Source organism: Monodon monoceros, unplaced genomic scaffold (assembly GCF_005190385.1).
Source record: "Monodon monoceros isolate NGI ecotype Baffin Bay Population unplaced genomic scaffold, NGI_Narwhal_1 Super_Scaffold_10, whole genome shotgun sequence".
NCBI classification, from domain to species: Eukaryota; Metazoa; Chordata; class Mammalia; order Artiodactyla; family Monodontidae; genus Monodon; species Monodon monoceros.
Genome location: NW_021703766.1, coordinates 45,474,461 through 45,500,175, shown reverse-complemented (window position 1 = coordinate 45,500,175; position 25,715 = coordinate 45,474,461). Strand labels below are relative to the sequence as shown.

The 25,715-nt window shown below is 57.4% G+C and overlaps 1 protein-coding gene across 5 annotated transcripts in view; it reads right to left on the bottom strand.

Annotated features, from left to right (window-relative positions):
• Positions 1–12,271: 12,271 nt before the first annotated feature.
• Positions 12,272–25,715, bottom strand: part of PAK4 (p21 (RAC1) activated kinase 4) — a 46,221-nt gene continuing 32,777 nt past the window's right edge. For all 5 annotated transcript variants that reach the window (XM_029202195.1, XM_029202215.1, XM_029202205.1 and 2 more), the window contains 9 exons: positions 23,850–23,923; positions 22,257–22,514; positions 18,961–19,422; positions 18,328–18,768; positions 16,851–16,984; positions 16,447–16,573; positions 15,184–15,309; positions 13,792–13,926; positions 12,272–13,268 (listed from right to left, as the gene is read on the bottom strand). In XM_029202195.1, the coding sequence (XP_029058028.1) occupies positions 13,113–13,268; positions 13,792–13,926; positions 15,184–15,309; positions 16,447–16,573; positions 16,851–16,984; positions 18,328–18,768; positions 18,961–19,422; positions 22,257–22,460 (1,785 nt within the window). In that variant the 5' untranslated portion in view covers positions 22,461–22,514; positions 23,850–23,923 and the 3' untranslated portion in view covers positions 12,272–13,112. The remainder of the gene's footprint in view (positions 13,269–13,791; positions 13,927–15,183; positions 15,310–16,446; positions 16,574–16,850; positions 16,985–18,327; positions 18,769–18,960; positions 19,423–22,256; positions 22,515–23,849; positions 23,924–25,715) is intronic.

Here is a 25,715-nt window from a genome sequence, read left to right as displayed (position 1 = left end):
CCCGCCACCGAGCGCTGGTCCTTCCCGCACCTCCTCCGTCCGTCGGGTCTGGGAGACTGTCCCGGCTCCTCTGCAGGGCTCGGGATTAACCCAGGGCGGGAGAGGGCGGAGCGCCTCGGCTGGCATTTAAGCGAAGGGTGTGTTGGGGGAAGGCTCTGGGGCCCCAGGCCCTCCTCCCTCAGATCCAGCTGTCCAGGTCACAGCGCCTCCTTTTCCCAGACTGTAGGAGTCCGGGTCCTGGCCCTGCTCCGTTTCCCAAGCCTCCTGCCCCAGTTTCCCCAGGGCCAGTTGAGGACCCATACACCAGCCCTGGGAGAGGGGTGGGACCAAGGCGCTAATGCCAGGGCTCCGGGGCACATCCACCTCTTTAAGATCCCGCATGGCAGGATTAGAGGTTAATTAATGAAGCCCCCCTCTTCCCACCCCCCTCAGCTAGGCAGTAAGGGGTGGGGGCTGGGAGGGTAGGTCCTCTGCCAGTTCCTCCTCTGCCCTGACGTGGGAGACAATCTTGGGACCTGACATTTCCTGTTCTGGAAACATAGTGGGGGTGCAGTGGAGGTCAGAGAGAGACCTGGAGCCTGAGATGGGGAGTCACAGAGATGGGGAACATCAGGGAGACACTGAGATAGCACCAGAGAGGGAAGCAGTAACCTCTTCTGGGTATCAGGGTGCCTTGCATCCCTTCCTGGGGCTGGGGCAGGTGGCACAGCTGCCAAAGCTTCCTCCCTCGGAGGTCATAGGGAGTTTGGAGTGAGGGCTGGAGTGATAGTTGGAGTAGGAGGTCGGGGTGCAGAGGAAGTAGGATGGCAGAGGAACCTGTAGGGCCAGACGCCCACAGCCCCTTTCTGCCCATGCCACATCCCACACCCAGCCCCGGTAAGCACAGGCTCAGAGTCCCACACAGGTTACCAGTAACAAGTGCCACAGTGAGAGCTTTCTGCTCGCTAGGTGCTGTCCTAAGCGCTTACAAGTTCATTTCATCCTCTAACGACGTAGGTGCTACTATTGTGGGCATTTTATAGGTAAAAGAAAGAATAGAGAACATGTGTGGAGCTGCATGTCGGCCCAAGCGCTCCAGCATCGGCCTGCACACCAACCCTGAGTGGGGAACTGTTGTTATCCCCATTTCACGGATGAGGAAACAGAGTCCCACCTCACAGGCCTGGTCCCATACTGCCCCAGATAACCCCATATGCTTCCATGGGTGCCTCCTGCCTCAGATTCCCACAAGACCCTGAGAGACACATACTGCAGACATACAGAATTGAGCTCACACTGGAATGATGATGCTTGAGGAAACTGAGACTCAGAGAGGTCTAGTAACTCACCCAAGGTTGCACAGCTGGTGTGCAGCGAGCTGGACACAGAATCTCAGTGAGATACACAGGGATTCAGATTCAAACTGCCCCTAGAGAGAAACACTGGCTCAACACAGAAACAGACAGGAGAAAATGGTTACATTTATTGTCTGTCTTTAACTCATTAAATCTTACAACCCTGGGAGGTGGGAACTGGTAATAGTACCTCCATTGACAGATTGGGGAACTGAGGCAAGAGAGGTGAAGTGACCTATCCTGGGAAACTTGGGAATTAGCCAGGGCCCTTGGGAGGAGGGAGGACCCATGGAAGCGGGCAAACCAACAAATGTGCAATAGCCCCGCTGCACCTGGAAGTCTCCAGCAGATTCCCAGACAGACACTCGCAGAGCCCACAACACACGCACAACCGGAAATACTCCCTTGGCCACTACAAGCGCACAAACCCACAGCCTAGTCTGGCTGGCTGCCCACCTGTCTTCATTGGAGGAGGGGGAGGGGGAGGAGGGGGAGGGGGAGGGGAAAAGAGGGGGAGGGGGAGGGGAAAAGAGGGGGAAGGGGAGGAGGAAAGGACAGAGAGAGAAGGAGGAGTGTCTGTCTAGTGGACTCAGAGCTGTCCCCTGGTCAGAATCCAGGGCAGGGAGTGGCTCGGAGCCAGAAACCCAAAAAGAAGCACAGCAAGTCTATAGAATGGGGATCAACACCCCTCCTCTGTCTGCCACCCTCCTGCCATGGTGTCCACATTATCTCCCTCCTGGGGTCCTCACCCCCTTCTCTTACACACACACACACACGCCACAGCCAGAGGGGTCTTATGAAAGCTTAAACCCAAGCAGTCGCTCCCCCACTTAAACCTGCCATGGCTCCCCAGTGCCGGAGAAAAATCCCAGCTCTTTGCCAGCATTAGAGACCCTGGATTTCTGCTCCCTGTTCTCTCCCGTCTTAGGGACTTCGCTCAGAAAGTTCTTTCCACCCAGAATGCCCTTCCCTCTCACCCATATCCCCATACTCAGTGGTTCCCAAACTTTAGGGCTCATTAGTTTCACCCAGGGAGCTTATTTTATATGTGTATTTTCAAGCCCCACTCCCAGGAGTCTAATTCAGTCCCTCTGGGCCCCAGAATCTAAAATTTTAGAAGCACCCACCCCATCATTCCATACTATGAGAAACATTTTTACTTAAATCTGAGGGATCCAGGGACACAACCAGGGCCATACAAAGCCAAGTGTCTTCAACATTAGATCTCAAACGTCTCCTTTCTCCACCTTCTGAGCGGTAAAGGTCCCAGTGTGGGGACTCAAGCTCTGAAAGGCTGTTTTTCAAAAGGGCCAAGGCCTGGATGACCAACACAGCTCGCCTCCCCACAGCCACCTCTCATGTGTCATGAAACATTGAAAAGTACGAGCGATGGTGTGACCACTTTGGAAAACAAATTGGCAATCTCTCATAAAACCAGATATGCTCCCACGCTACAACCCAGCCATCCCACTCCTGGGGATTTAGCCATGGCCACCAAAAGACCCACACCCAATGCAGCTTTCCCATGATGACTCCAGAGCAAGCCCACCCAAGTGCCCATCCACAGGCGAGTGGATAAACCAGCCGTGCTATGTCCACACTGTGGGATGCTCTCAGTAAGAAAATGGAATGACTAGCCAAACATGCAGCCACATGGATGAACCTAAAAATCCTCACACAGACTGACAAAAGCCCTGCAGAAATGAGCACGTACTGTGTGATTCCGTTTCTAGAAAATTCTGGACAGGCAACAGTAATCTAGAATCAGAGAAACAGGTTGGTGGTTTCCTAGGCTGCGGGGCAGGGGCGTGGACTTTCTGGAGTGAGAAAAAAAGCTCTATCTTTCTTTTGTGTGTATTTATTTTTTTTATTTTTAGTATTTTTTGGTGGCACCTCAGGTCATGAGGGATCTTGGTTCCCCAACCAGGGATTGAACCCATGCCCCCTGCAGTGGAGGCGCAGAGTTGTAACCACTGGACCACCAGGGAAGTTCCCAAAAGTTCTATCTTAATTGTGGTGGTAGTTATATGGGTGTATACATTTGCCAAAACTCATCAAACTGTACCTTTAAAATGGGTGTATTTTCTTGTGTGTAAATTATACCTCAATAAGAAACAAAGCAGAAAGGATATGGTAACTCTCTCCATGTACAAACAAGGAAATAGCAACAAGCCTATTGAGTGAAAAAGGCCAGATCTAGAATAGTGGGCCTCATAGGCTACTATTTGTGTGAACAAAAAATATATATGAAGAAAACAAGGATCCATAACTTCCCATTGCCCTTTCTACCTTTTGTTCTTTTAACAAATACTTATTAAACATCCACAGTGGCCAAGGCCTCTGCATTGCGGATATAATGGTGAAAGAACAGACAGATTCCTGTCCCCATGGGGCTTCCTCGTGGGAGGAGGGACAGGCTTCAACTGTTCAACAAGTAACTAATTGACAAGCAGCATGAAATGCTTTGATGGTGAAAAAAGGTTGTGATGACAGGGAAGAGCAGCGGGTGGGAAGCCTGTTTTAGCTGAGGTGGTCAGGGAGGGCTTCTCAGAGGAGGTGACATTTGAGCAGAGACCTGAAGAAGAGGGAGCAGCAAGTGCAAAGGCCCTGAGGTGGGACCAGGCATGGTGCATTTGGGGAACAGGAGGGAGGCCAGTGTGGTTGGAATGGAGGGAACGCAGGGGAGATGAGATCAGAGAGAGGATGGAGTGGGCAGCTCTGTAGGATTTATCTAAGTGTAATAAATGCAAAGTGAAACTATGGGGAAGTTTTTGGCTGGCAAGTGATGAATTGATCTCTGGCTGAGTGAGGGCAGGGAGGGGGCAAGGAAACAATGAGGAAGGAGATGGGGGTGGGCAGGACCAGGGTGGGGCCATAGAGTGACTGGTCGAGGACAGGTTTAATATCTTTGCTGATCTGACAAAGAGGAAAGGCTTGATTGGACTTGAGGGTTGAGCAATGGGCAGAAGAAGGTGGCACCATTTGCAGAGAGGGGAAAACGAGGTCGGAACAGATTGAGGGCGAAGAGTGGGCACGAAATCAAGTATTTTATCTCAGGTGTCAGTACTGGACATCTAAAGGGGTGATGGGAATTCCCTGGCGGTCCAGTGGTTAGGACTCCGAGCTCTCACTGCTGAGGGCCGGGGTTCAATCCCTGGTTGGGAAACAAAGATCCCACAAGCCGCAACAAAACAAAACAAACAAACAATAGCAATAATGGAGCACTTACTGTGTGCCTGGCACTATGTGCTCTATGTCTGTTAATCAAATGCACCCTCTAAGGTAGGTATTATCATTAAACCTATTTCACAGATGAAGAAACTGAGGCACAGAGAGGTGACGTGTCCTGCCCAAGGTCACACAGCCAGAAAGTGGCAGAGCTGGGATTTGAACCCCCACTGTCTGGCCCCAGAGTCTGCATCCCCAGGGAGGGGAGGGTGGCCCAGGTTAGGGTTCAAGCTCCTCATGCTAGTGTCTAACTCCCAGCATTATGATCCTTTTCACCAGCCATCTGACCATGGCTCTGCTCTCCCTGAAACCCCTCCCGGCTCCTCAGACCCGCCCCCCCCATCAGATTCTAGTTTGCAGCCCCATTTCTAAGTCATCCAGTTGGTCCCAGTGCACCTCAACCCCACCCCTGCCCCTCTCTTTACATCCCAGCAGCTCTGAATTCCACTCATAAGAAGACTCAGAGCTCTCGGGAAAATGACAGGATGAAGCCAGTGCCGGGCACGGTGACAGGGAAGCCTGCGTGGGCTCAGTCTTCTGCCCGAGGTGGGAAGTCAGGCTGGAGTCTGCTGCTCGGTCTGCCCCATTAGAGAGTGGATTCATCTCCTAGGGCTGCTGAGACAAATTAGCACACGCTTGGTGGCTTAAACAACAGAAATGTATTCTCTCATGGTTCTAGAAGCCAAAAGTCTGAAATCAAGTTGGCAGGCAGCACTCACTCCAAAGGCTCTAGGAGAGAAGCCTTCCTCGCCTCTCCCAGCTCCTGGTGGCAGCTGGCATTCCTTGGTTTGTGGTCGAATCACTCCAGTCTCTGCCTCCGTGGTCACATTGCCTCCTCCTTTGCTCTCAAATTTCCCTCTGTCTCACTCTTATAAGGACACTTATTGAATTTAGGGCTCTTCCGGATAATCCAGGATGATCTCATCTCAAGGTCCCCAACCTAATTATAGTTACAAAGACCCTCTTTCCAAAAAAAAGGTGGCACTCACAGGTTCTGGGGATTAGGGTGTGAACATATCTTTTGGGGGGACCATCAGTCAACCCACAATGGACAGGGATTCCTCATAGGGCAAGAGCGAAATTGGGAGAGGCAGGAGAGCCTGGTTCAGTGGTTCTCAAGTTGGTGTGTTAGAACAGGAAAAAAAAAAAAAAGATCGTGTGTTGGAATCCTCTGGAGGGCTTGTTAAATGCAGGCTTCTGGGCTCCACACCCCTGCGCCCACCCGAGAGGTGATGCTGCTGCAGATCTGGGATCTTGGTGGTGAGAAGCAGAAGGCTGCCTGAGCTCAACAGTCCTCACCCTTACTCCGTGTGTCCTTGGGCAAAGGACTTTCCTTCTTTCCAAAGCTTAGTCTATAAAATGGGGCTATCTTCTCCTCCCCACAGTGCTACTTGAGGTGACCCACGCTTTCCTCTTCGCTCACTGTGAGTCCCACATTTTTGCTGGGCCTTGACCCTCCAACTTCCTTCTCACCTCAGGACCTTTGCACATGCTGCCCCTTCTGCCTACAAGGCCTTCCACTCCACGCCTCCAGTGGATGCCTTCATCTCCATTCAAATGTCATCTCTTCACAAGGCACACACCCTTCCTGCTTTATTCTACCTAACAATACATCTCGGTGATTGTTCCCTATTGGTTCCTATAAAGCATCTTGGGCCCTCCCCCACCAGGTCAATTTCCCACCCCCGCCACACCCTGTTCTTTTCTTTCTTGAACTGAGTGTTGTTTGTAAATACCTGTGAGTACATGGGTATGTTCACTTGGTCATGAACTGTGTCACCCGGTAAGAATGTCAACCTCACCAGGGCAGGGCCTGTTTATTTATTGGGTGGGTTTGTTTATTATTATTTATTATTTATATATTATTATTATTATTATTTGTTTATTATTTGTCCTCAGCTCAGGGTTGACACTGACTGGTTGCTCTATTTGCTGAGCAGGGAGGGCAAGAAGGCCGATCCCGAACAGGAGGAAGAGGCTCTGTCCAGCCCAAGAACCACATCCAACCTGCACAAGTCTAGCTCCCACGGCTCCTGCTGCAAAACCAGTATCACCCCCAGGTGCATCGGCGCGTCTCAGGGCCCAGTCCTGCTGGTACAGAGAAAGAAAGGGGGGGGGGATGTCCTGGGGGGCGGGCATCAGGGCTTGGAGGAGCAGATGGTGGCTTCTCCACCAGGGCTGCAGGGGATGGGAGAGCCCAGCCAGGTCAGGCGTGGGGTGAGGGTGGGAGAAAGGTGTGCTAGGTTGGGTGCCGCGTCCCCCAAATATAAACCACTGGGCTCTGAGGTGGGGATATGTGTTGAGCCAGCTTCACCCTGTAGGGGGCGACAGAGAGGTGGGGATGAGTTGGGGTAGAAGGAAGGAAATGAGAAGGGGTGGGAGGAGGGGAGACGGAGGAGGGACGCTGGTAAGGAGGAAAACAAAGAGACATCCAGACAGAGTGATGAAGATGAAGACAGAAGGAAAGAGAGGTAGAGAGATCTAGAGAGGCTGAAGCAGACAGACAAAAGGAGAGATGCTTATAGGGACTGGGATGGAGTTGATCAGATCCAGGGAAGGATCCAGAGAGTCAGGGATACCCACAAGGCATTACCTGGGACAGAGGGCAGGTGGGAGTCCAGGGGCAGGCAGGGGAGGCGAGGCGTACGCACACCAGATAAATTTGCCAAATAGAAAGTCCGTGCAAGGTCTCTCCTGTGGCGTTGTTTAGAACAGCAAACAGCCGCAGGCTGAATGTCCTGAATGTCCATCAACAGAGGCTGTTTCAGTGAATCAAGGTTCATATGCGTCACGGAATACTACCCAGCCATTAACAGGAGCGAGGCTGCTTTTTATGTACCGACTGGGATCAACCACTAGAATACATTGTTAGGTCACAAAGAAACAAGGTGTAGAAGGACGTGTACAGTATGCTAACATTTGCGCAAAGTGGAACACATATCAGTATACGCATGTAGGTATTTCCTGGTGTATGCATACATTTCTGAAAGCAGATACAAGAAACTTGCATCAGTGGCTGGTTCTGGGGACGGGGACCGAGAGGCTGGGGGTGCAGAGGAAGGGAGGTTGACTTTTCAATTTATTCCCTTTGGAATCTTCTATATTTTGTACCATGGGCTTCAGTTACCTGTTCAAACACTGAATAAGATTAAATGATAGAATAAGAAAGACAGAGGGAGACAGAAAGTCAGGGATAAAGCTGTGGGGAAGAGAGGGATGGAGGAAGAAAGGGAGAGAGAGTTTAACTCTGTTTAATCCAGTGGTCCCCAAACTTCTGTAGATGCCTTTGGTCATCTGGGGAAAGGCTGTGAGGGGTCCTGACCTCCCCCAATGACAGGCCAGGACCCTATTTGCTGCCCCCATTTTGTCCCCCCAGGCCTAATACCTCTCAGTCTTCTCCTGGAGTGGCCATCTTTCTTCCAGAGTCTCCTTTTTTGGGGTCTGGCCTAGTTGAGTTGACTGGCGGCCCTGTAAGACAGAGGTTGACCCTTTCCTGTTGAGACCTGTGGTCCCTCAGGTGCGGTTGGAAAGGGAGGTCCTGCTCAGTCTTCAGGAGGCTGTGGCGTGGTGATGGCTTTGAACCCTGCCTCTACCACTTTCTTGCTGTGTGACCTCAGGCTGGTGACTTCGAGTCTCTGTTCCTCAGTCTCCCAGCTATAAGATGGGACAAGGAAGGTACTTCCTCGGAGAGCTGCTAGGAGGGCTGTGTTAGTTTCCTGGGGCTGCCATAATGAATTGTCACACACTGGGTTGCTTAAAACAGCAGAAATGTTTTCTCTCACAGTTCTAGGAGCTGAAGTCTGAAATCAAGGTGTCAGCAAGGACTTGCTCCGTCTAGAGCTTTAGAGGGAGAAGACTTCTTTGCCTCTTCCTGCTTCTAGGGGCTCCCAGTGCGGTTTTGCTTGCGGCCACAGGACTCCAATCTCTGCCTGTCTTCAGAAGGTCTTCTCTGGGTGTCTATAGTCTACCTCTGCTTTTCTTTTATAAGGACATTTGTCACTGGATTTAGGGCCCACCCAGATAAGCCAGGATGACCTCACCTCAAGGTCCTTAATCACATCTGCAAAGACCCTTTTTCCAAATAAGGTCACAGTTACAGGTTCCACGGGGACACGTCTGGTTTTTTTGGGGGGGGGGGGGGGGGGAGGGGACACTAACCCACTACAGGATTAAATGAGGTAGAACTAGGAGCTCAGCAAAGCGCTGGACACAGTAAGGTTTTGATGAATGTTAACTATTCCCTTGATTTTGCTTGGCCCACATGATATTGTTAAATGTTTTTCATAAGTTGCCTACCTTTGAGTTCAAAAGCTTTCACATGAAAATGAGGATCTCTTGAGGAAAATCAGAACATTTTGCATCATTGGACCAAACCCCCGCAAGGCCAAGGAGCCCTGAGAAGTGACTGACCTTCGAAGGGGCGTGTGTGGCCACTTCCCCAGTCCCCAGTGTCACCTGCCTGGCCCTGGGGCATCAGAGTTGGAGCCTCCTGGACCAGATCTGTCCTGCTCACTGTTGCAGCCCCACCGCCCAGCCTGAGGCCTGGCTCAGAAAGCCAGTGAGGGACCCAGGACTTCAGGCCTGGCCCTCGTAGGATGTGTGACCCTGGGCAGGCCCTTCCCCTCCATGGACCTCAGTCTCCACATCTGTGAAATGGGGGAAGGTGTGAGATGGTTCCTGGGCCCTTCTCGTTGTGGGGCGTCGGCAGGAGGCAGGCACGAGTTTGAGGTCACCAACGACTTACTGTGGCAGATAAACTACCATTCTCAATCCTGGCTGCATGTTATAATTGCCTGGATAATTCTCATTTTATATACCTATGACCAGACTCCAATCCGCACCAAAGGGGGTTGCCCTTTGCTCACAGAACAGACCTTCAGCATGGCCTTCAAGGCCTTTATTCCTCCCAAGACCCCTCTCTCATTCATTCATTCTTTCCCTCTAGCCCATTCCTTCTTCCATTCTCCTCACTGTGAGCCATTCTGTTCCATAAATGAGTCTCTTTTTTTGGTCTTGCCAAATGAGGACTATTCTTTATGTCCACAGTTTTTGATTTACAGACTTGGTTGGCTTGGCTCCCCATTCCCATGGGCACACTTGGTCCCTGGCTCCTGATGGCTTCACAGGAGCCCTTGCCTTGTGCCCTCAGATCCTGCATAAATACTGCATGGTCCCGAGGGAGAATTTCTCTGGGAAGTCACCCAGGAGCGGAATTACTGCGAGATACGTATGTGCAGCACTTCATCTGGCTAAGCCAGACTTTAATTTTTACCAGATTCGTACTGTTAATATGACAGCTCATCGCTGAATTTGCTTTTCTCTGATTACTAATTGGTTTGAGCACCTGTGCACATCCCTGTTGGCCTTTTAATTTGGTATAATCAAATTGATTTTTTTCTTCATAATTTGTTTCTTTGGGGGAGTTTTCAGAAGTCCTTCTCTGCCCCTAGCTCATCAATTATTTTCCTCTATCAACTTTATAGTTTACCTTTCACGGTGTTTTTTTTTTTTTTAATATTTATTTGTTTATTTATTTATTTTGCTGCGTCGGGTCTTAGTTGCGGCACGCGGGATCTTCGTTGCAGCGTACGGGATCTTAAGTTGCGGCGTGCAGGCTTAGTTGCCCTGTGGCATGTGGGATCTTAGTTCCCCGACCACGGAACAAACCCACGTCCCCTGCATTGGAAGGCGGATTCTTGACCACTGGACCACCAGGGAAGTCCCCACGGTGATATTTAATCCAGCTAGAGAAAAACACTGTCAAAACAGAACTGAGATAATAGAAGGTTTTTGTATTTCTACCGTTTAATCCTCAGCCGCCGGCCAGAAGTAGCAATTGAACGTGTGAAACGTGGCTAGTGCAACTGAGGGACCGAATGCTTAATTTTATTTCATTTAATTTAAAAGTAAGTAGGCACATGTGGCTAGTGGCTACTGCCCTGCACAGCACTGATCTCGGGTTCCCTTTCATTGTATTCGGTAGGGATTCAGTTTTCTTTTTCTTAATAAAATGAACCAATTTCTTCAACACTATTATTAAACAATCTATTTCCCCCCTTCAATTTGCTCCTGCATACACTTGGGCCTGCCTCTGGGTTCTCTGGGGTGAAGCCTGGCGAATGTAGTGAATAGCAGGGATGGAGGATCACGATTCTACAGAAGCGTTTTTTTTGCTTTTCCATGCAGCATGTGGGATCTTAGTTCCCCAACCAGGGATCGAACTCGTGTCCCCTGCATTGGGAGCGTGGAGTCTTAACCACTGGACCGCCAGGGAAGTCCCAGTAATAGAAGTTTTAATTAGACACACAGTCGTCCAGAATAAAGACTACATTTCCCAACCTCCTTTGCTGCTGGGTGTGGCCACGTGACTAAGCTCAGGCCAAAGAGGCAATGGTGAAAGCTTTGGGGTCACTGCCCTTTAAAAGGAAGGGGTGTGCCCTCCTATTCACGTGGGAGAGGTAACAATCCTAGGATGGAGGAGCAGCAAGATGGAAGGAAGCTGGGACCTTGCTGACTGGGCAGGACTGAGTCCCCCACTCCTTGGCCTCTTATTGAGAGCAACTGTAGATCTCAGTGGTTCTCAAACTTGAGGGGGCATCAGAATGAGGCTTCACACTGCGATGGCTTCTCTTGCTGCAGAGCAAGGGCTCTAGAGCGCAGGCTCAGCAGTCGTAGTGCACCGGCTTAGTTGCTCCGCGGCATGTGGGATCTTCCCGGACCAGGGCTCGAACCCGTGTCCCTTGCATCGGCAGGCAGATTCTTAACCACTGCGCCACCAGGGACGTCCTGCACTATGCTTTAAATCTCTGTGTTCATCCATCTAGATCATGCGTGTACTTGGCCAGGCTGACACAGAAACAGTGCCCGGATCCCTGGGGGACTCAGGGCCTGTGGAGAGGGGTGCTGTGGGGTAGGGGCTGACAGTGGGGGCGAGGCAGGACTAGGTCGGATTCTCTGGCTCCTCTCCACACACTTCCAGCCCACAAACCAGACTGAGGTCCCTGGTGCCGGTGACGCCTGGAGGGCTCTGGGAAGGGGGTCCCCTCCTTGGTCTCTCAGTGTCCCCAGGAGGCCGCTGCTGCCCCGACACCTCCCAGGGTGCTGGGAAGGACATACGCCGAGCCCACACTGGTCTGGGGCAGTCACTGCCCAAAATGCAGAAGCAGCGCCTGCCCAAAATGCAGAAGCAGCGCCGTCTCCTGTCGGCCGGATTTTCTCCTCTCCCTGAGACCCGGCCTCAGCCTGGAGGGCAGGACATGGCCAATGGAATATTTCTGAGGCTGGCAGCTCCAGGTCCATCTGTCTTAGCCGATGCCCCAGCAGCCCATCTGCCTGTTGACCGGTTTCCTAACATCAGCTCACCAAGGATCAGTTCCTACCCACTGAACGCACTCCAGACAACCTTTAAAATAGGTTTCCAGCAAACTGCAGATTTGGCAAACTGGTCATCATGGCACATGGACTGGTAAACTGGCTGCTTCCAGGCCTGGGGGGCATCAATCCAGCCCTGTAACCGGCTGCTTGGACCTGGAACTCCCACCCACCCACAGACACGGCCCTGGCCCTGAACTGGGCTGGAATCCTGGGGTCAGCCAGGCCTCCCTCCCAACCCTAGAGCCCCTCCCCATCAATTCTCCCCCCAAGACGGCCTGGACGGGGGTGGGGGGGCCTCTATGCACACTGCACACACACAAAACAAGAAACTGGTTTAATTGTAAAACTAAGTTGAGGGAGGGGTGGGCGGGGCTGCGCTGAGGGGGCAGGAACCCGATTCTTCAAGCAGTGGTCCTGTCCCCGGTGCCACCCCGCGGGACAGGGACCATCCGTCCCCAGATGGGGGCTAGAGTGTTAAAAAATGACAATATAAATAGACTTCTAGAAAAGAGGAGGCTGTTCCAGGTGCAGTAGTCATGTTCTGCAGAGGCTGGGGGTGGGTGGGAAGCCCTGACCCCTGTCTCCGCATCCAGCCACAGAGAGGGGTGTGGGGCGAAGGGAAAAGGCCACTCTTCAGACATTCATGATCGACCCCCGCAATGGCTCAGGGGGGAGGGGCTGTGGATCAGGCGAGGTCTCAGAGACACGCACTCGCAGGCTGGAGGACAGAGGAGCTGGACCTTCTACATGCACACATGCGTGTACACACATACACGCGCGTGCGCACGCGCACACACACACACACACACACACACACGCACACACACCTCTTTCGTAGTGTTGTCTCCACCCCTGGCGGCCCCCACTGCAGATTTCCAGTGATGGGAAGGCTGCCCGTCCTTCCTGGAGACAGGACAACACTGGGGCGGGCCTGTCCCAGAGGGTTGGCGGGTCCTGGGAGCCTCGTGTGCTCCCACAAGTCCCTGCGCTTTTTTAAAAGTCCCAAAATCAAAACGGCAGTTCAGTAGTAGGGTCCCGCACACCCCCCAGCAAGGAGGGCAGTGCCATACAGAGTGTCTCCTGGGCTGGGAGGGGCAGGGGCCGGCCCTCCACTGGCCTCTGGCAGGGCAGGGGTGACCCAAGGGGCTCTTTGGTTCAGGGTCAGGGCGCTGGGCCTCATCTGGTGCGGTTCTGGCGCATGAGGGGCACGATGCTGGCGGGCGGGCCCGCTTTGGCCAGGAATGGGTGCTTGAGCAGCTCAGCCGCCGTGGCCCGCTGTGCCGGGTCACGCACCAGCAGGCGGTCCAGGAAGCCCTTCAGGGATGGCGACACCTGTCAGGAGGCGGGCGAGAGGGTCAGGGGGTCTGAGAGCCAGTTCCACTGCTCACTCGCTGTGGGGCCTCAGTCTCGTCCTCTGTCAAATGGGCTGACAACATCTACTGCCTAGGGAGGGGGCAAAGAGGTCCCAGGAGCTTGGCCCCAGGGGCTCATTCCCTCCCCATTTCCAAGGTTCGGCAGGACCCTGGCAGCAGCTGGGCCCTGGAGGCACCCCTTTCTCACCAGGCAATTCCTTCACCACGAAGGCTCCTCTCCTGGACCTGGCTATGCTGTGTGCGTCTAGCCAGGCCAGCCTAAGCACAACTTCTCGGATGTGGGGTGGTGAGGGCACAGAGTTTACACAGACACTCGAGGCCTGGGGGACACGGGGGTGACCCAGCGCACAGTAAGCGCCACCTCGGGAGGGAGCCATCCATACCCCAGTGCTGCCCACACTCAGCGCTCTGCTTGGGTTCGGGGCTGGGTGGAGCCCTGTCCCCCCACCCCCACCTGCCTGCCGCCTGCGGGAGGGGCCCACCTTGTGCAGGTTCTTCAGTCGGGGTGGCAGGTTGTCCCGAATCATCTTCATGGCTTTGAGGGGTGGCTCATTGAAGTAGGGGGGCTCCCCATCCACCATCTCGATCACCATCACCCCCAGAGACCAGATGTCCACCTGCGGTGGGGACGGGGCAGCAGGGCTGAGCTGTGCAGGCACGGCCAGTGCTCGAGGGACACCCACAGAGGGATGGCCCTGGTTCTGTCTTTGCCTCTTCGCTCCTAGAATCCTTGGGGCCTGAACACCCTCGCTGATACCTAGCCTGCCGGACCCTATGCACTCCTCACCCAGGGAGCCCTCTGAAGGGTTCTGCCCACCCAGCATCTATCCCCTTCTTTTTTGCTAACCCCCCTCCTTCCCCTGGGTTCCTCTGGAGAACCCCCTCTCCCCTACTTCAGTCCATGGAGCATGACCAGGTGGCCTAGTCGGCAAGAGTCCGGACACAGTAATTGGTTCAGGAACGGGCACAGGACCCAAGCTGAGCCAGTCACAGTCAACCCTGAGACTTCAACCAAAATATTCAGGAAAACAGTAGGGCTCACGTGATGTGTTCTGGAGTTGCCAGGGTCATGTCTGCGCTGACCAGGGGAGCACCTGCCTGAGTGAAGACTACAGGGGGGAAATTCTAGGGACCCACAGCTTTCCATTTTGCTAAATCCATTTGAGATAGTTTTGTCACTCACAGGCAGTCCTGATTGAGATGGTCCCTCAGAATCTCCTCCCAGCCTCCCCTCCCAGTGTGATCCCACTCCTGCCTGGGGTTCCCCCAAGATATGCTTCCAAGGGCACCTTGGACCAGCCCTGGGTCAAGCCTTGTTGACTGTGGAGGAATCCTCAGGGCCACAGGCCACAGCTCAAAGACCAGGCAGGTAGGTAACGGCAGGGAGTGAAGCAGGTCGGTGCGGGCAATAGAGACGGGTGGGGACTACGGCCAAGACGAAGGCGGCCCCGCACTTGCTAATGTGGAGCAGCCCCAGCGCCTGCGGATTGTTGCTGTGCAGGAACTTGGCCTCCACGTGGCCAGAGCTCTTGGTTTTCTGACAGAGGATAAAATTCAGACTTTCACGTGAGAGCTCTCTTTAAAATGCTTGCAAGAGCATCTTCAGAGCACGTCAGCCAGTTTGTGGCCTCTGCCCCAGGCTGACAGGCAGGGCCAGGGCCGGGGCCGCTTCTGCTCCGCATTCTGTTCCCATTGCTGAGCACTGGCCTGGCTCCAAACTAGAGCCCAGTCAGCAATGAGTGCACGCAGGCATGCCTACTTCCCCCCCAGACTGTCCCCAGGGACTGAGCCCCTCACCCCCAGCACTCTGGCTGTTCCGGACTGTCACAGCGTAGACCAGTGCCGAGCGGGACGGCCGGCCGCCTCTGGCTCACCTCTGGCCCGTAGGGGAGGCGGGAGATGAGCTCCGGGGCCATCCAGTAGGGCGTGCCGACCAGGGACTTCCTCCGGGGCACCTCCTTGCTCACCTGGGCACAGAACCCAAAGTCCGACAGCTTCACCTGCAGTAGGATGTAGGCAGTAGGGTCAGAGGTGCTGGTGGGGGCAGGGTGAGCAGAGGCATCTACCTATTTGATTCCTTGGCCTCGGACGCGCTGGGTCTCCACGATGCTGCCCAGAGGTTAGAGCCTCTGGGGAGCTCTGCCGTCTCCTGGCTGGGGCCCTCAGCCGTGTCACCTGCCCAAGATCGCACCATTTGCCTCCGTGACAGGGTCTGCGCTGGGGCTCTCGGGGGAAGTGGCCCGAGTCCCAGGGGTACCAAAGGCTGGGCGGGGGCTCAGACTGGGGCTGGCTCCCAATGCTGTGCCCTGGGCCCCTGCTTCCCGGCAGGAAGCACACCTTCAGCTGGCAGGTGTGAGAGGGGTGCAACCCTGTCCAAGGCGGGTACAAGGGGACACAGCCTGCCTCTGCAACAGCTACGTCCCCAGACCAAGGATTTATACCTCTGTTGGAACCGTGGGCCCTATCTGGACTCTCGAGGATGTCTATGGATCCTCCCACCCCCATAGAGCACGCTCACACATATCCCCTAAACACATCTGCAGACATCTTTAGGTGTTCGTGGACCCCAACTGAGACTCCCAGTGAAACTGAGCCTTCCCCCCACCCCCCGCCTCTGCTGACTGGCTTAACGTTCCTGGGGGAGGGCGGGCAAATCACCAACAAGAATTTGGTGAAAGTCAAGGGCCCCCTCCCACTGAAAATCATGTTCACTCTTGGAATATAAATGCAGGTTCTGGTCACTGTGAGGCTCATCCATGGACCTCAGACTCAGAACTTCAGTCCAGAAGATGGGAGACAGGACTGGAGTCCACAGCCCACGCCTGGATGCCAGGCTAGGAGCAGGTTCTCATGTGGCCGAGAGGCTGGCCACCCAAATGGAGTCTCCCCTCTCTGGGCCCAGGGCTAGACTACAGTTCCCAACGGCCCGTGCTGACGGCAGAGCCCCCACCAGCCTGAGCCCCTGACCGAAGGGGCAGAGGCCCCACTCACGTGGACCCCTGTCTCTGGACTGCTGCACAAGGAACGAAGGAACTTACTGCTCCTCACGTGACTGAACTCGGGGGTCAGAGCACACCCTACCAGCAGAGGGAGAGCTGGGCAGAGGTGGGGGAAGGCCAAGCCACCCCGTTCCTCACCCTGCCATCGTGGGTCAGCAAGATGGAGTCGCTCTTGATGTCCCGGTGGATGACCCCCTGGGCGTGGAGCACGGACAAGGCCTGCAGCACGGCCAGGCACACGGCGGCGATCTGCTCCTCGTTCATCCTGCGGGGGTGGGTGGGTGAGTGACGGGGACAGACAGGGCCCCGCCCTGTGGTTTAAGGGGGACACAACACTACCCTGGGCTTTGAGGGGGACATGGCCCCACCCTGGGGGCCGGATGCGGACAGAGCCTGTTGGCTCTGAGACATGGCCCCACCCCAAGGGGTCTGGAGGGGGCCAGTCCTATCATGGGAGAGGTCTGAGGAGGACCCAGGTCCACCCTGGGGAGCCGGGGGAGACAGCAGGCTGGCTGTCACAGGGTCCAGCTGTCCAGCAGTACCTGGTGTGGGTGACGATGTCGGTGAGGGCGCCTCCCTCCAGGAACTCCATCACCACCCAGAGCTCGTCCCCGACCAGGTAGCTGTTGTACATCTCCACCACGTTCTCATGCTGGTAGTCCCTCATGATCACCACCTGGGCATGGGAGGCCAGGTCGGCGCGGTGGAGGGAGGACGGCCAGCCCCTGCCACCGGAGCCCTCCTGCCTCCCTCTCAGCCTGGGTGTGGGCCCTGCCACACTGCGGGTCCGCTTCCACCCGTCACTCCTGCTCATCGGGGTCCCCCTGGGCTGTCCTCCCACGGCCAAAGTCAAGAGACCTCAAAGGCAGCGTGGGCCTGACGTCTGCACTCTATTCCAGGGGTGCTCCCGCCCCACACACACCCCACACTTCTGACGCTGGTCTCTGACCAGCCCTGAGTTGGGCCGCGAGTGGCTCTGATGGCCAGGCTGGTGTCAGGAGAGGGACCTGGAACGAGGGTGTCTAAGCACAGGGCTGAGACCAGAAGGCCAAGCAGGTACTAGGCAGGTCAGATAAAAGGCAGTGGGGGGTGGGGGTGGGGGAAGAGATTTCAGGGGCAGGAAGGCCTAGCAAGGCAAAGCCTCACGGAGCTGGGGGAACATGATGCTCACAGGGGCCACATTACACTGGGCAAAGCTGAGGAGTGTGGAGAGGTCAGGAGGCAAGAGCTAGAGTCGGACGACCCCGGACCTGACGTCCTCCTGGGATTCCTGCATCAGGGGCCGGGGGCTGCTCCCAACACAGATTCCTCTCAGGAAGGAGCCAGGGGTCTGCCTTTGCAACATGCTCACTGGTAGTGAGCCCCTCAAGGGCCAAAGCCTGAGGTCAGACAGAAGCGAGGCCTAGATGGGGGCGGATCTCAGATGCACGGCCAAGAGGCCAGGCCTTTGTCCTGAGGGCACCAGGGGGCGCTGCAAGGGGCAGTAAAGGGGTGTGCGGAACGCCCAGGGGGCAGGGCCGAGCAGCAAATGGACTACATGGGGACAGGAACGGGGATGGGGGAAGGAGTGACAGGCTCAGGGCTGACAAGCCAGGGTGGGGGCCAGGGAGGTCCAGAGCTCCGGCCTGCGGACAGGAGTGGCGGGGCCTGTCTGAGACAGGGAACCAGGAGAGGCAGGTTTGGAGTACACGCTTCGGGGCCAGAATGGGACTTGGTGGGTATGAGGGGCCTGGAAGGCACGCAGAGGGTGGGGCTCAGGGGGATTAAGGGAGCCTGGAGCTGGGGCTCAGGGCCTGGCCAGGAACAGGACAGCCGTGGCCATGGGTATCGTGGGGACAGAGGAGACAGCCTGGGGAGGTGTGATGAGTGAGGACAGGAGCCGGGCCCAGAACCCAGCCCTGGGGAACCCCATCCCCGAAGGCCCTTTCCCCTCCTCACCCCTATGTGCCCTCAAAAACCACGGGGCGGAGGAGCCCCAGGAGGAGAGGTGAAGGGCGGAGGCAGGGGCAGCAGGCCCACCTCATTGAAGAGCAGCTCGCGCCTCTGCTGCTTGCGCAGGTCCATCTTCTTGACGGCCACCAGCCTGCCCGAGCTGCGCACGGTGGCGATGCACACGATGCCCGTGGAGCCCTCGCCGATCTTAATGAAGTTGTCCAGATAGGAGCGAGGGTCGCCGGGGTCCACCACCAGTTGCAGGGCAGCCCGGAACTGCTCGTGGGACACTCGCTGGGGTTCCCGCTGTGGCGAGCGGGGTCCGGGGGGTCCAGGGGCGGGGGGTGCAGGGGGGGCGGCGAGGGTGCGGGCTGGAGGGGCCAGCTGGGGCTCGGAGGCGTGGGGGCCCAGCACTCCAGGGCTGGGGGGGCCGTGGGCTCGAGCGGGGGGCCGGGAGGCAGAGGAGGACTGGGGGACGGCCAGGCCCCCCACCGATGGCCCATTGGGGGCCACGTTGTGAGGCTCCCCCTGCAACAGAAAAGAGAGGCGGCTGTCAGTGGAGGGGCCAGAGGGACGGGGACCCCGGCTGTGGGACAGACACATGGTGGTCAGGATGCAGATGGACGGTGGGCTGGGCACAGGTTGGAGTCGGTGGGTGGCAACGGGGAAGCTCCGGGCAAGGGGACAGTGGGGCGGTCCTGGGGCAGGGGGAGCAGTTACCTGGGCGCCCCGGGATGGGTGGTCCGTGTCGGCCCGCGGGTACGTGTTAAAGGGCCGGCCAGCTGCCACTTTCGCCCCGCTGGCCAGACCGGCAGGCTGGTGGGGGGTGCCGACGTCAGGCCCAGAGAGGGGGCGCTTGTCCCGGGAGGACTCCTGGGGCCCCCCTGAGCCCTCCCTGGAAGACTTGGGCCTCTTGTCCGGCCCCACCCGCCGCCTGTCTCCACTGCTGCCACCCGCCTCGCTGCGACCGGTGACCCAGCCTTGACCGCCCGCCTTCTCTGGGCCCCCTCTGGCCGTGGCGGCCTGCTCCACGGGCATCCCGTTTTCCTGGCGGGCACGGGCGGGTGGCGGCGGGCTGTCTCTCCGCAGGGAGTTGGAGCGCGTCACCGACATGTTCTCAAACTCGTCGAGCAGCAGCGTGAGGGCCCCATCCTTGGCGCCTTTGCTGCCCCGCACGATGGTCTGGGGTCCGGGGCAATGGCGGGGTGGGGGCCGGGCAAGGAGGAGGGGGACACAGGACGTGTATCCGACACACGAGGACAGGACAACACAACACACACACAGAGACAAGACAGAGACGGAATGAAGAAATGCCATGGGTGATGACAGGGCGGGGCGGCAGGGGGGGCGGGCAGGAGCAGGGAGGCCCCTGCTGCCCCTCCCCCAGCACCTAGCCTTGGGTGGCAGGAGGGGAGCGGGAGGAAAGCCTGCCCATCCGACAGGCTGTCGCCCCCTCCCCGTGGGATGCACCCCTGTCTTTTTCTTGCTCTCCGGACTGGGGGGCGGTCCCTGCCCTGTGGGGTGCAGGGGAAGAAGGGCAGAGACTATGCCACCCCATAATCAGCCCGGGAGAGCTGCAAATTACAGGATGCTGGGGCCAGGGCCCAGCTTGGCACTTCCTCCCCTGCAGCCCGCCAGGGCTGTTAACTCCAAACCACGCTCTCTGTTCCTCTGGAGGCTGAGGGTGGGTTAAAGGGAGAGTCAGAAAGGTTTGGGCCCAAAGTAGAGGGCAGGAGTGCCCCAGGAGCAAGGCTGGCAAATGCGAATGCCTGTGTAAAGCCTGTCCTGAATCCACCCTCACCCACCACGGCCACCATCCTGATCCAGGTCACAGCCTCCAGGGTTCCCCCTGTCCCCGACTCAGCTCCAGGCACATGGGCCTCCTAACTGCTCCTAAAACACACCAGACACACTCCTACCTCAGGCACTGGCTCTTCACACTGCCTGGAACGTCTTCCCCCAAGTTTGCCCTGAGCTCCCCTCCCCAACGCACCCCCCTTTCAGGTCTTTGCTGGAGGCTTTTGCTGACCACCCGTGGTCTGAAACGCCAGCCCCTAACACTCCCTATCCCCCTCCCCTGCTTTCCTGTTCTCTAGAGTACTTAAAACCAGCTGACATAAAGCATGCGTACAGCTGTCCATGGCCGGCTCCCCCAGTGCAATGATCGTGAGGGAGGCCATGGTTTCCTCCTGTCTGTTTCTGTTCTGGCTGGTATGCAGAAGGTGCTCAATAAGTATTTGCTGAACCCGTGAGTGAGTAAGGCAGGCAGGCTGGGAGGAGGCTGAGGGGAGCAGAGCCCATGCCCCTCAGCCCTGTGCCGTCAATCACTGGCAGGCAGGGACATGGGCTGCCAGACATCCTAAAGCCAGAACCACTTCAAATGTGCAGAAAACACAGATCCCACAAAACCCTCCTACAGGCCACCGTACCCCTGTGGGGCCAGCCCCTGCCCCCGGCCTCTCCTGGGCTTGGCTGCCAGCCTGGAGGCCTGGCCTTGCCCAGGGGCCCAGCGAAGCAAGGGAGACGCCTGGTCAGGCTTTGGTGCTGGAATAAGAGGTCGAGAAGTCCCTGGGGGTTGGGGGAGGGTCTGGGAGGACTAGGGAGTTTCTCAGCCGAGGGCAGCAAACACAAGCGCCCACAGGGGCCCCAGGAGAGTGCCAGCCCGTGTGGCACCTTTGTGTGACTTAAGGTGCCCCTTCCTCCTGGCAGACACAGTCCCAGGTACGGCTCGTGGCTGGCAGGCCGAGCAGGGGCTAGATTTTAGGAAGCGCCCTAGTGTGGGCATAACCAGCAGACAAGCAGCCACAGGGCCGGGTAGGGGATGGAACTGAGGTGGGCTGGGTGGGGCCTGCGGGCCCAGAAGAGCTGGCACCCCGCCTGCGGTGGCAGCTGCCCCTCCAGTGGCCCCAGCCGATCTGTCAGGAGAAGCCAGAAATAGAGATTTGGATGTGAAGCCTCTTGCTTTTTTAGGCAGTGGCAGAGAATTCAAAGTATCCAAAATCCCCCTGGCTGGGGCACATGAACGCCTCAGTGGGCCGCCAGCTGGAGACCCTGGGGGAGAGCTTCCACGCCCGCTGGCCCAGGGCGGGGCAGGATGAGTCAGCCCTGGGCCTGCCCCCTGGCGCTGAGCCTGCTGACCAGCCGGCCCATCTCCACCCCTCCGAACAACCCGGGTTGCGTTCCCTGGCCCATGGCCCTTCCCGGTTCCCACTGCCCTTCGGATAAAGTCCGTGCTCCGAGGCCGGCTTCGCAGGCTGCGGGGTGCCGCACCCCCTGCCCCCAGACCAGCCTCACCTTAGGCCACGCCCGGCACTGGGATCACGGAGACACGAAAGGAGTTAAGAACATGGGCCTTGGAAACGGACCTTGATTCAAATCCCAACTCTGCCCTTTTGCTCAGATGGCAGGGAAAAAACCCAAACCAAAAAACCCCCAATGCTTCATGTGGGCCGTTTCCTCCACTAAAAGCCCTGCCTCTCCACCATTTGCCCCAATGACTCCTCCTCGTCCTCGGCCCTCAGGGCTCAGCTCCGGTGTCCCCGACTCCAAGAAGCTGGCCTGGACCCTGGGGCTGGTCAGGAGCCCCCTCTGGGCTCCCCCAGCCCAGCCCTGAGCACTTGGGGCAGTCGCCATGAGGGAACGAGCCTGTCCCTCGTCCTGAGATGAGAGCCCGGTGAAGGCCCAGGACAAGTCTGGTGCTGGGGACCGGAGCACAGAGCTCAGGGCGTGAGGCTCCAAGGACAGGAGCACAACTTGGGGCTGGTGTGGGGGACTGTCGGAGGGTCAAGGTCAGTGTAGGGTTCTCAGCAAGGTAAGGGGGGGCATCAGCGTTGAGGCCAAGTGAGGGATCAGTGGGTGGAGGGGTGAGCGAAAGGTGAGGACTGGGGCGTGTCTGTGTGGAGGTCAGCAAGGGAGGGGGAGGTGTTGGCCGCAGGGTCAAGTGTGGGGTTGAGGGCTGGGGTCACCCCAAGGGGGTTGGCGTGGGTCAGGAGAGGCGGTGGTGGGCACCAGCATACCTTGGGGGCCCCAGGCTGGATGGAGGTGATGCAGGCGGGGTCGATGAGGGGCTTGGGCCGGCGAGCTGACTCCTCGATCAGGCTCTGCCACTGGCGGGGCAGCCCCGTGAACTTCTGCTCGTGCTGGTCGAAGCCCGTGTGCACGCGGTGCTCGAAGTTAGACGGTGCCGAGATCTCAACCCGCTTCTTCTTCTTCCCAAACATGGCGCCAGGCTCTCAGCGTGGTGAGGGTGCAGGTTTGGGCTCCTACCGGCAGGCCTGTGGGAGGGGACAGCTCGCAGAACGTGCTATTTCTCCTCGATCCTCTGGCCCCGCCCTGGTCCTATCCATTCTCCTCTCCTCCCTGGTCTCCCCACTCCCCCCCGCCCCCTCCCCAGTCTGTCCCCCACATGCAGCCCAAGGGACCCCGTGAACACCCGAGTCAGGCCCCTTGCTCAGAGCCCTCCTGTAGCTCCACCTCACTCAGGGGAGAAGCTCAGTCTTCCCGTGGCCCGCCCTACACGACCTGCCCCATCACTTCTCTGCTCTCATCTCTCCCTCTCACTCACACTGGCTTCCAAAGCTCAGGGACTTGCACTGGCTGTTCCCTCTGTGGGGAATACTCTTCCCCAGTATCCACACACATGGTCCCCTCCCTCCCTTCCTTCACAGTCGTTGGTGACTCCTTTCCTGAACACCCCAAGAAAAAGAGTCCCCATTCCCCACTGTCCTTCCATCACATTTCATAGCATGTTTAACTTCTGGAAATTCTGCTGCTCAGTCTTGTGTTTACTAGTTCAGTGTTTAAAACCCCCATCACTAGACTTTCAGTGCCCCAGGCCAGGTCTCACCTGCCCAGTTTCCTGGCATCCCACTCCCTTGTCTCGGCCACGTCCAGCACACGGTATGTGCTCAGTGACTGGTTCCTAAAGGCCAGCTGACACTATCCCTGCTTTTCCAGCCTGCACTCTGGGCTGGAAGCACCACATACCTTTGGTTATTTGTTCAACAAATGGTTACCAAGCCCCCGTCCTATGCGTGACCCCTAGGCAGCCTTACTGCTATATGCCCACTTTACAGATGAGGAGACTGAGGCTCAGAGGAGGGAAGTTCCTCACCGAGATTACAGAGCGGAGAAAGAGCCACTTCATAACAGATACTAACAGACCAAACAGTCCCTGTCTTTAGGGCCTGTGGTCTCCAGTCCTGTACTCAGAACAGTACCAGCACAGAGTAAATGCTCAATGAGAGCTGATTTAAAAACCAAAGGGGCCGAAGAGGACATGTGTGATGGCGGTGTCCCATAGGGGGACCAGAGAAATGATGGGTAGGGGAGCCAGATGGCCAGAGTGCAAATCTCTCTCTGTCGCCTACTACGTGTGACCTTGGGCAAGTGACCTAACCTGTCTGTGCGCTGCATCAGCCCCCACAGGGCTGCCGGGAGGATTAATGAGTTAATGCGGGCAGGGCTGGGTGCAGGGCTGGGACACGGGGGGGGGGGGGGGGGCCGTCGGCGTTTGCTCTTCTGATGATTAGGACGACTCGTAGCCACGTCTGGGGAAGGGGGCCCAGGTGTTGCCCCCAACCCGCACATGGGCCCTGAGTCCCACAGACCTGGTTTGATGCTGGCTGTGCTAGAAGTGCCCTTGGGCACGAGAAGTCTCCTCTTGGGGCTTCGGGTTACTCATCTGTAAAGTGGGAAGAAAACATCATTTGTCCATTATTCGTTCGTTCATTCATTCAGCAATAACTCACTCCTTTGTGTCCAGCCTTGCGCTGGTTGGTGCTAGGGATACTGCGGTGACTGAGACAGCCTCTGACAGCCCAGAGTGGTCGGCGCTGGGGTCACAGAGTGCCAGACCCAGCCTGGAGGGATGGCAGGCTGGGGATAAGGGAGGTTTCCCAGAAGAGGGCCCGTGTGAACGAATACCCAAAGAACTAGGGGAAATGCACTGGGTGGGGATTTCTGTCTGGTTCATGGCTGGCTCCCCAGAGCCTGGCACAGTGCCCAGCACAGGGTCGGGCCCCAAGCTCAGTAAGTCTCGTGACCTAGCAAGGATGCTTGCGTGTGGCTGGGATGCGGCCCCTGCAGCCCCTGGTTCCACTCCCGGCTCCTTTCGCGGAGCAGCTCTGTGAGGTAAGGACGAAGAGGCCGCCATCCCCAGGCCAGAGGTAGGGCCATCAGTGGGCAGTGATCCAGGGGAACCGGTTTGGCAGCAGGAGCCGCCCAGTGGGAGGCGGGTGGGGACCCAGCAGCCAACCTGCCTCAACTGGCCTGGGCCTCCCGGCCAGCAGCAGGTGACCAGAGCCAGGGGTCCCCCAGGGGTCCAGTTTCCCTGCCTGCTCTGGGGTGGAACAGGCCTGGCCAGGGTGAGGGGCCCTCTGCCCCAGCCCGTTCTCTACCCTGCAAGCCAGGAGCCCCTTCAGCAGCGGTCCCGCATTCCAGCCCCCAGAACGCTGCCTATCCCGCCCGCCCAGGCCTCCATTCCTGGCCCACCTGTCAGAGGCCCTGACCTACCCTGTCCTCTCTCCAGGCTTCTCTGCCCTCGACTCTCTCCCAGTTCCAGCTCCTAGCCTCATCCCTACACGCTGACCTTCCCCCATCTTCCCCACTCCACTCCATCCCTCCAGATGTGTACACCATGTCCCACCACCTCCTCACTGCCTTCCCGGATTTGCCCCCGTTTGGCCCTGGGCCCAGCCTCACTCCTCACCTTGGCCTCTCTCACTCTGCCTGCCCATCCTCTGCCCCCCAGCCCAGGACCTTCGGGCCCCAAGTCAGCTCCAAGCCCTCTGCACGAATAGGGTTAGCCACAGGACCCCTCACTAAACCCAGGAGAGGGAGGGGCTCAGGATCCAGACGGGGTGGGCAGGAGGCAGCCTGGAAGACAGGGCAGCCAACCCAGAAGCCCTGCCGTAAACCCCCAAGCCACCTCTGCACACCGCCCCCAGCCCCGCCCCCAGCTGCCTGTGTGACCTGCAGGGGAAGGGGACAGAGGGGCACACCTCCGGATATTTGCCCGGGGCCAGCCCTTCCCTCTGGGCGCTGCATGGAGGGCAGGACAAACAGAGGAACCAACCGTGTTTATAATGATCAGGCGGGAGCCCCACCCTGGGGCAGCTCCAAGCACTGCCGGCTCCCCCGACCAGAAACCCCCCTTCCCACCAAGTCCCCAAGCTCCTGACTTTATGGGGGCCACGGAAGGGAGAGGAGCTGCTACATATAAAGGGGCCTGTGCCAGCAGCAGAGGAGGCGGGCAAAGAGTAGGCGCTGGGGTTCCCAGGCAAGCCCAGAATTTAGGGGTCAGACAGCCCAGGGCCAAGAGCCCAGCTCTCTGCCTATGAAGTGTGGGTGAGCTGACCCACCGTGGGAGCTCACTGCGTGGCCCTGGCCTAGCAGCTCAGCTGCTCTGTGCCTCCGTCTCCTCTTCTGTTGAAAGAGGACCATGACAGTACCTGCTTCCTGGAGTTCTTATAAGG